The sequence below is a fragment of the Prorops nasuta genome, unplaced genomic scaffold, assembly GCF_024137725.1.
Source record: "Prorops nasuta isolate Cenicafe-Biocafe unplaced genomic scaffold, Cenicafe_Pnas_1.2 PNAS00005, whole genome shotgun sequence".
Lineage (NCBI taxonomy): Eukaryota > Metazoa > Arthropoda > Insecta > Hymenoptera > Bethylidae > Prorops > Prorops nasuta.
The window spans coordinates 10,636,732-10,646,080 of NW_027116802.1; the positions used below are offsets into that span (position 1 = coordinate 10,636,732).

Below are 9,349 nucleotides of genomic sequence, written 5' to 3' on the forward strand. Positions count from 1 at the left end.
GTTACACTCTGTGTCTGCCATTACGTCACTAAACGTTCACTTATCAGTGCAGCGTACAATACCTATTGTACGTTACTGTAATAGCTATGTAACCTATTGCAAACAATTGTAATCACCCTTTTACTATCTAAACATCCCTTTAATATATAAAGTAATGCATCCTTATTAGAAAAGTATCGTTCGCGTATATATATAAATATATATGTGTGTGTGTGTGTGTGTGTGTGTGTGGTAGCAGCAATTTTCCGAAACAGTCACGATTAATTTTCAAGCGCGGAAGGTTAACAAACTTTAGCTTGGGTGTATTTGGTATTTTGCAATCTTTTGCTCGATTGACTTACAATTAAATATGTGATAAACGTTGCTTTCTGTGTTATTCTTTAAGAATCGAGCACTGCTGGAACGTGACAAACGCGAAATATATTTATTGTTGTTCGATTAGTGGAAGAGGCGAGTATGAGAGGAATGCGCTTTGCAAGAAAACTCGTCATACGAAATGTTTCGAGAGTCTCCAAAGAAAATCGCTCGGGGCGAGAAATTCTAAGAGAGAAAGGTGGATTCTACTCCGCGGCTCTTCCATTGACGCGACGCCGAATCAAACTGTTATTAAGCAAATCAAAAATCAAAGCAAACGCGATTGGAAAAAAATGGCAAAAGTTAGTAGAGAGTTTTTCGGACGCGAGAAAATTCTATTTTTGGTTCGAGAAAAGCGAAGAAGAAGCGAGAAAATCATAGTCCATATTGGGTGTTGGTAAAATTATACGAAAACTGGGCAAGAAACAGGGTGCGCGCTGGTGAGAATTTCAGAAAGAAGGTAAGTGAGTATAGAAAAAGTGGTGAAGCCCGGACGAGTAATTCCTGGTTGCGCGATACTGATTCCTTCGGACTTGTTTCGCTGCTATTTCAAAAAAGGACTTGACGAACGAAGGAATGTTGAAAAAAGCTTTTACCGGTCCTGAGCGCACCGGACCCAAAGTAGGCGGAGAGATGACCTCAAGATGATGATATTGGCAACGTAGTAGTCACAGACTCGTATACAGACACAGAAAAGTAAGAAGAAGCGAGGGAGATGGATTGTGAGAGAAGGAAGAGAGGTGGAGAGAGAGAGAGAGAGGGGGGGGGGGGGCAAGGGGCGAGCTTGGAGAAGGAGGAGAAGAGGATTGCGAAAGCAGAAGCGAGATGTAATCGGTAGGGGGGGAAGGTGAGCGAGAGAGAGAGGGAGAGGGAAAGATCGAGTAGGTAAGACAGTGTAAGAATGAAAACGGAAAAGAGAGATAGGACAGTGAGAAGGCAAACTCTGAGTAGGCAGAGAAGTGGCAACGACGCCACTGTTGCCTCGCGCAAAAATAACGTGGAAAGCCCACTTTAAACTCATTCGACCGCACCTACTCGAAATATATCTACTACGTATCGTTTTATTTTTTCACTTACAACTACAAATCCCATTGCAACTATAATTTCCTTCGGTGCGTTTAGTTTGAAATCTAATCGTTGACACTCCCTTCCCTCGCTAATTCCTCTTGTCCCTTTGATTATTATTTTTCGCCTAATAATTGCTGGAAAAAGGCAATTATTTTTCAATACTCGACAACGTTGAGTACAAACATATGCACCGATAATAATTCTCGATAGACACACGATTTTGCCTCATTAACGCTGGCCCGCCCAATCGTCATGGAAGAGTACTCAACTCACAAGCTTAATAATAACGTCGGCAACACACTAGCGCTTGACTTAAAACCAGATGGATGAGTGGCCTTTATCACTTCTCCAGCGCTTATCTTTACTCGCCGAGTATTATAGACCTCCTCATCGCCGAATTATGCTATTTCCCATCACTTTTTCTTACGACCTTTCCTCACTTCACCGATAGAGTATATACATACGTATATCTTTAATTAATCAGTGTTCAATGACATTATATGTTACATACCACTCGACTTTTTCAGCAAGTTTTTTTCCAGAACTTTCTGCAATCTTATATAACCAATCGTTGAAACTAGCTATATAGGCTATTTTCTATTTTTTCTAAAACATTATTAGAGAGATATATATATATAGCAACTGATAGTTCACGAACAAATATTAGCCATGAGCTGCACTAAATTTAACGAGTGAAGTTTATATGCATTTATAATTCTATAAGAAACAATGCAGATTTCCACACACAAACATAGAGCAAACGTTATATTGAGTAACGAGAGTCATACACATACAAGCGAGTAGAAAACACGCGCCAGAGATACAGATATCTCTCTCTGTTCCGAGACCACGTGACTGCATACCGTTTTGCGCTTTACATCTGAAGTTCACAGCTGCATTTGCAGATTTTTTTAATAGGAATAATTTGTAACTAGTTTAATGCAGCATTAAGATTCTCGTTTTAATTAACATTTGAAAAGAGCTTAATTTATCCCGGCAAAGAATTTGGTGTCGCAAAGGAGTTCTCGAAGGCATTGTATATATGGTTAAAAAGAAAATTGGGCAGTTTGAATATATCGCGGGGGGTGTTTGGCGTAGGACCGGAAAAAGCTTGAATAGGTATATATACATAAATATATGTATATTTATATATATTTTATTGAATTGTCGATAATTCCAAAGGTTGCTTGCCATTTAAAGTTGCTTATTATGAAAGTTTAATTGCGAGTGACGCGAATCTTATCAGATAAAAAGAAAGAGAAGGAGCGAGGGAAAGAGTACGTGTGTTAAGTGAAAGAGAAAAAATAATGAAGTTATAAATGGTGAGACTGACCTTCCATCCGGCGCTGCTGTTACTATCACCCTTGTCTTTGAAGTATGGGACATTTTGCACCATCCATTCGTATATTTGAGACAAGGTGAGACGCTGCTCGGAGGAGCTGGTAATAGCTTGAGTAATGAGATCGGCGTAACTGAGATTGCCCCAAGCGTTTCTTCTGGAGGTATTTTTTTTGACTGGTAGTACCGTAGCACCTTGAGCTAAGGAGGAGGCTTGCTGGGAGGGTGTACCGGGCTCGACACCTTCCTTGCCGGCGGTTACGCCGCCGACCACATTGCCCTCTATATACCCTTCCGGTCTCGGTAATGGCCACGTGTTCGAGCGAGCTCTCTGTTGCGGTTCCATGTCGTATCCACTCTCGACAAGGTCAAATGGTACACCCTGTTGCTGTTGTTGTTGTTGCTGCTGTTGCACCGCGGTCGTTGATCCCGTTGCCGATATGGCCACGGAGTCCATCATACTAGCTTCCTCCATGAATTCCAGCCTCTTACGCCAGAAATACTTCCGTTCCGTCAACGGGTGAGAGACGGTGGTACCACCTTTCCTCCAGTAATTCCAAGAAAGAGAAGCCGGCGCACGGCGGGAAAAAGAAGAATAATTGAAAAAAGGCCAAGGCGCGCACGCGTGCAGTCTTCCGATGATTATCGTGCTATTGGTAGCGTTTTAAACGATTGTCGGCACTGTCACAGGAAACTGTTGGCAAGCCTGCCACGGCACTGACGAATCGAGATGCGAAGGTCGCTGCCACGAATCCCGGAGTCACCTGCTATACGCCTCGATACACTGGCTTCCTGCGCGCACCAACAGAAAAGAGAACCGCTTTAGGATCGCCCGTTCGCTCCTTCCAACGCATTCCTCTCGAGGGAGATCGAGATCTTGAGCCAAGAGAGAGCAGATTTACCTTTCTCTCTCTCTCTCTCTCTCTCTCTCTATCTCCCTCTCTCCGCTTTATACTCTCTCTTTCTGCCTGCCTGCCTGCCTCCTGCCCCCTCACTCCCTCTCTTTCACTCTACCACACGATAATCACCAGACGAAGAAGATACGGAGCGATAGATCACTCTCTGATGAACCAACACAATTAAAACTTTGTTGCAATTGCAGAGTGTCGAGCAGAACGTCCAGCGATACTCTGTCGTAGTACAATGATCTTTGCGCTTAACATATTTAAGCGACACAATGAGAATTGCAGAAAATGATAGAAAAGGAGAGGGACAGGCAAAAACAGAGAAAGACGAATAGCGAGAGGAAGACGAAGACCGCGAGATGATGGCGAGTTAGCGATGAAGCGCAGCAGCGAAAGGGATAGAGAAACAGAAAAGGAGGGGGAACACCACGTGGTCAACCTCTATGTTTACAAGTTCCTCCGAGACGATCACGTGGCCATGTTTTGATAGAGGACTTGCTCCCATGTGGAATTATTTGGCGCCTTTTTTTATTCAACAGAAAAACTGAACTATTATTGCACGCTTCTCCTTTTCCCCTCTTTTCACTGACTCTCCCTCCTTTTCTCTCTCTCTCTCTCTCTCTCTTTACCTCGCACGCACGCCCACTGATGTAAATTAGCTCCAAATCCTAATATTTCTTTTTTTAGAAAACTTTCTAGCTTCGTTTCGTCACCTTTTCTATTAACAGCGTTCATTAATCTATAACGATTATTCCGTGCCGTGTACTACCATTGGTTCTTCTATTATATTCAGTTTTATATTCACCCGAATTATAGTTTTTATTTAATCACAAACAGATGATTAGTTAATATTTAAAAATTGAACTTTTGTGTTTTAATGTTAAAACGTACCAAGTTAAACGTTGATAATTATAACGAATAATAATGCACCTTAATATCTGCATTCGTAAAAAATCGCACTTAAGGATTAAAATATCCTTAACTTTATACAACTTGCCGGCGAGGCAGCGCGGCACATACTGACGAATTCTTCTGGTCGGCTATCGGAGCTGACCGAGTTAAGCCGAAGCCGAAGCTGCCTGAGAGCCCTGCAACCAGATCATGGGACGCGGAATCCCCCACCATTCAGCACACCACACGACATTGCCTCTTACCAGAGCCGCCAGTTACGGGGACAACGGTCTCCCCACCAACCTCGACTATCACTCCCTGTGCTTCTTACTAATACACACACACAGAGTTGTCTCTTATCCCCACTCATGCTACTACTATACGCTCACTGCTCACTGTACGTTACTCTGCCAGATACTGCTCACTGGCTCACTGCACTGTTCGGGAACTTCGGTTGGGGCTCGGCCTTGTTCGTTCGTTAGGCCTTGGTGGACTTCGGCTCGGAGAGAGAATTCTACACTATACACTTTTCTCGCCTCTTTTTCTCGCTTCTCACTTAATTTTTTCATTATATTAAATTAAATATAACCTTTTCTCAAGAAATATCTAACATTTTGTTGTAAATTATTTAATTGGTACCTTATGCAAATGTAACTGTGAAAATAGCTGATCGATAAATTTATAAATAATACTTGTTTTCTTTATTTTCTGTGACTATTAAATGTTTATCAATACAAATTTTTGTTTCATCTCGTTTGCTGAATAATAATACTTACAAAAGGTTATATTATTAATGAGGCGCACGATAATAGAAATTTTTGTATTATTGTTATAGGTATACTAATATAAAATTACTGTAATCTAACATTTTTCAAAAAATAATTAACAATAATAAGAATAATATATTATTTAGATTTATATGTGTTTTTTTTTAAATGCCTAGTCCGCATATATGTTAATAGATCTGGTAACTGACTGTATGTTTTTGGATGAGTTTGGTAAAGGTACAGCGTTGGAAGGTAGCAACTACTAAAAAATAGAGATTTTAAGAAAACAAAGAGGAAATCTCTCGCAAAGTAAATTTCACGTAATAGAGTGATGCGAAAGTATATGGCAATTTGTACAACTCTTTTAAAAATGTTTTATATATGCAGCAAGCTCAGTACGTATAAAGCGAGCTGTTCAAATGTATGCTAGCAGGTATAATGTTTGCCTTCCAAGAAATAACTGTCTCACCACCATCGTGAGATTGGCCCTTAGCGGCTTAACCCTTTACTAGAGAGGTGTTGGCCGATTTATGGTTGTTTAAATTTCCTCTGGTAGGTACCTTTGAAACATTAAACTCAAATCATCCCGTTTTATATTTCAATACAAGTTCCACATTTCAAATTTTTCGAAGAACAAAGGGACATTGAAAGTTCAGTACGCTAATCTTAAAATTATGCAGAAAATCAAATTCTACCCCTTTCTATTACCCCACGTTTTGTCGTCTTATTTCTCCTGATTTTAATGGTCAAGTTGCAGTAAAAGGTCAACAGTTTAAAATTATATCTGTAATCATACCAATTGACCATTCATACTCAAAGATCATGTTGGTTTCGAATTAATCTGACTACATTAATTGTTCGAATGAAAGACAATTTTTGCCACAATAAATTGAATACAAACTCTTGAATCTTGAGTTAAGTAGTTACACGTGAAATATATCAGGCAAGCAAAGAGCATAGCTTTAGAGTATACTCTTGAATAGCAAGTATCAAATTATGAATCATGTGATTTTGTTCTCTCAGCTCTAAGCAAACTATTTGATTTCTCTGCAAAATAAATTGGTTTGTTTTATTATTTTATCTATATAACCTTTAAAGTAAAATACATATATAGTCGTAGAAAATGTTACGTGATATGAAGAAGCACTTTCAGTAATGAAAATAGGGTTTCCAAGAGAATTTCAGTTTTTTATATTTTAAAAAATATAAATTCCTATTGAAATCTAGAAAAGCAGTGACTTTGAAATTAAAATTGTTATTTCTGTGTACTGTACTTACGACAACTCCCATGGGTTCAAAAATTGATAATTTTTTAATCGAATAATTGGATTTATAAAAACAATTAAATCCTAGTAATAAGTGCATGTAATTAGTGCGAATTGCTTACACACGGACAAGGACTAACTCCAGGAGTTAATATAAGAGATGTGAAAATCAATGGCTAAGAAATCTTAATATAGGAAGCAGTAGGAAAACTGAGAAAACTATTCTTCTTGTTTTTGGTTCGGCTTAATCCGTGTAAAACCGTCCCCATCTACCTACCTTTTTCCACCCAAACAGGATACAAAGCATTTCTAGTTTCCCAGAAAGGGAATGATAATATAAATTTACCTATTGCTTTTCAAAAAGTTGCCTGCTCATTTCAAATTAACAAAAGAGGAAGATAATTTAACAGAAGCAATAAAACAGAGCTAATGGTTTAATAGCTATATTGCTACTTACATAACGGTAACTCTATACTGTTATATAGGATGGTTTAGTAGGGTAAAGTATAGAGGTGTCTGAATAATTAGATATTTGTAGCGGTGAGGAATTCGAATCTTAGTGTAATTTTCGTTTTTTTATATTTTTTATACTATATTCTGATCTATTAAGATCAGTAAAATGTTTATGGTATGTGGAGGGTTGGTAATGTATAGATGAAAGTGAGTAGGTGGAGATTGAAGCAAGTGGGGATGGGTGGAGGCTTTGTGGTATGATAGGGTGGGTGGATGCATGTGTGAGCTGTGAAAAAAATATTGTTTCAAAAATAGGTTTATGCCCCTTTAATGCGGAAAAACACAATAATACTACTGCTACTATTTATCAAAATCTTTATTAGCACCTCGGTTTGGAATACTTGTACATATCTACGGATGATATGAATATTCCAATTTCTGTTTCTCCTATTTTTTCTGTTTTCCGTGGTTACAGCTGCAATTCTTTTTTTTTTCTTTGTTATATATTATTGTAAAATCAACTTTAATGAATAGCGGGCAAATTTTTTCTCGTTAGTTTTCAATAGTACAATGAACTCTTTACAGGGATCTTTACAAATGAGAGGCTCAGGTCGATCGACCTTTGTCGGTCAAAATGTCGATTAATAAAGATCCAATTACACAGGAGAACAAAAACTTTAATGTCTAGTCGTTTGAGATATTAAACCTTATTGTTTGACGCTTTTCCGTAGACGGTTTATTTCTAATTTTTCAATAGACTAATTTGTATCTTTATTTTTCAGTGTTTACATATTTATGTGTCAAAATATATAATGTGTTCTTGTAAATTTCAAAAATGATCATAAAATGACATGTTAAACTTTCCCTCTCTTTCTCTCACTCTCTCTCTCTCTCTCTCTCTGTTTTAAATATCCAATTAAACAATAAATTAAGGAAAACTTAAATTCCTTTTAATTTTAACGAATTGTTTTTATAGTTGGCAGTAAGAAAGGCGAGCTTCCTACGTGTAATTGTAAATCTTGAAACTTTATCGTGTGAAGGTTCACGTGCAAGGTAATTTAAACAGGTTTAAAATGCTTTCTGTAACCTTCGACTAATAGATTTGGAAAAAAAGGTTATATCTATCTATTACGTTTTGACTTCTAAAATCTACTTTATAAAAGACAAAATCCCTAAGAGCTAACAGATTTACGTCCCCTTTATAATTAATTACATCTTATTCTTTTAAACTGTACATATTGCTCTTTTATACCGATACTAATAGAGTCTATACTTTAATTAGAAGTAGACCAAATTTCTTATCTGGTTTTCAATGATTCACCAACCTACAAAATATGTAATAGACATCTTATACCATTACTAATTAGAGACTTAATAATAAATAAGTAAAAAATGAATAATATCTGGAGAGCCATTGCATTCCTCTGCACATTTAATATTATTCTTCAATTAGTTTACAAACTTAAAACCATGACATCCCTTTTATATTACACCGCTATCTGAAATGTTCATGTCACTTTATCATCAATGAGAAACAGTAACGTTTTGATACAGAAACTGAAAAAAATGTGGACTCTATATAATGAGATAAATAGGCAGATTTCGTAAAAAAAAATTGCTAACACATTTTTAAACATTATTTTTAATAAAGCATTTATATTGGATAAATTATAAAAGATACACAAATACTCGAAAATGGATATACTCTACAACTTTCACTTTTAAAACCTACAATCTATTATAATAATTTAATTATTACAACAGATTATCGTATCCCGCAAAAAACAAGCTTTGCTTGTAAAAAAAGGCGGCAAGTACGTTAATCGTCTAGAGCATAAATAATATAATAAAATAAAATATTCGAATTAAACAAATGAGTGAAATCCAAATGTTAGGCAAGTATATATTTCATTATTACAACAGATTATCGTATTCCCTTACGAATCGATGACCACAATATCATTAATCGTGTTTAGAATACACACCTAAAATTACAATAAACGAGATTACCCACAGAGCTGTTTTATATTGCCCATATCCGATACAATCATCACCCCCTTAAGGGGCTTGAACAATTACCGCGCGTAGATAAAACAGTTCTTTGCTTTACCGACCGAGTATTTACGATATTCAGCGGATACAGATGCCGTTGAAAGAGCGATAGGAAGCAGTTGCGGGCCGTTTGAATTGAATGAGATGGAAAGGAGTGGATTGGCTAGGGGGTAGAGAGGCGCGGGGAGAAGAGAACATGCAACAGAGTACAGACTGCGGACTTAACAGACAGAACAGAACCGACCCGAGCCGAGGG

At 37.5% G+C, this 9,349-nt stretch overlaps 1 protein-coding gene across 4 annotated transcripts in view; it reads right to left on the reverse strand.

The window, feature by feature from the left end:
- The window catches only part of foxo (forkhead box, sub-group O), a 59,435-nt gene extending 54,597 nt beyond the window's left edge, over positions 1-4,838 (reverse strand). The window contains exons 1-2 of one of the 4 annotated variants that reach the window (XM_066726968.1): positions 4,295-4,838; positions 2,756-3,552 (exon numbers count right to left, since the gene is read on the reverse strand). In XM_066726968.1, coding sequence (XP_066583065.1) covers positions 2,756-3,235 — 480 coding nt within the window. In that variant the 5' untranslated portion in view covers positions 3,236-3,552; positions 4,295-4,838. The remainder of the gene's footprint in view (positions 1-2,755; positions 3,553-4,294) is intronic. The other 3 variants (XM_066726967.1, XM_066726966.1, XM_066726965.1) reach the window with 3 other exon arrangements.
- Between the last annotated feature and the right edge of the window lie 4,511 nt (positions 4,839-9,349).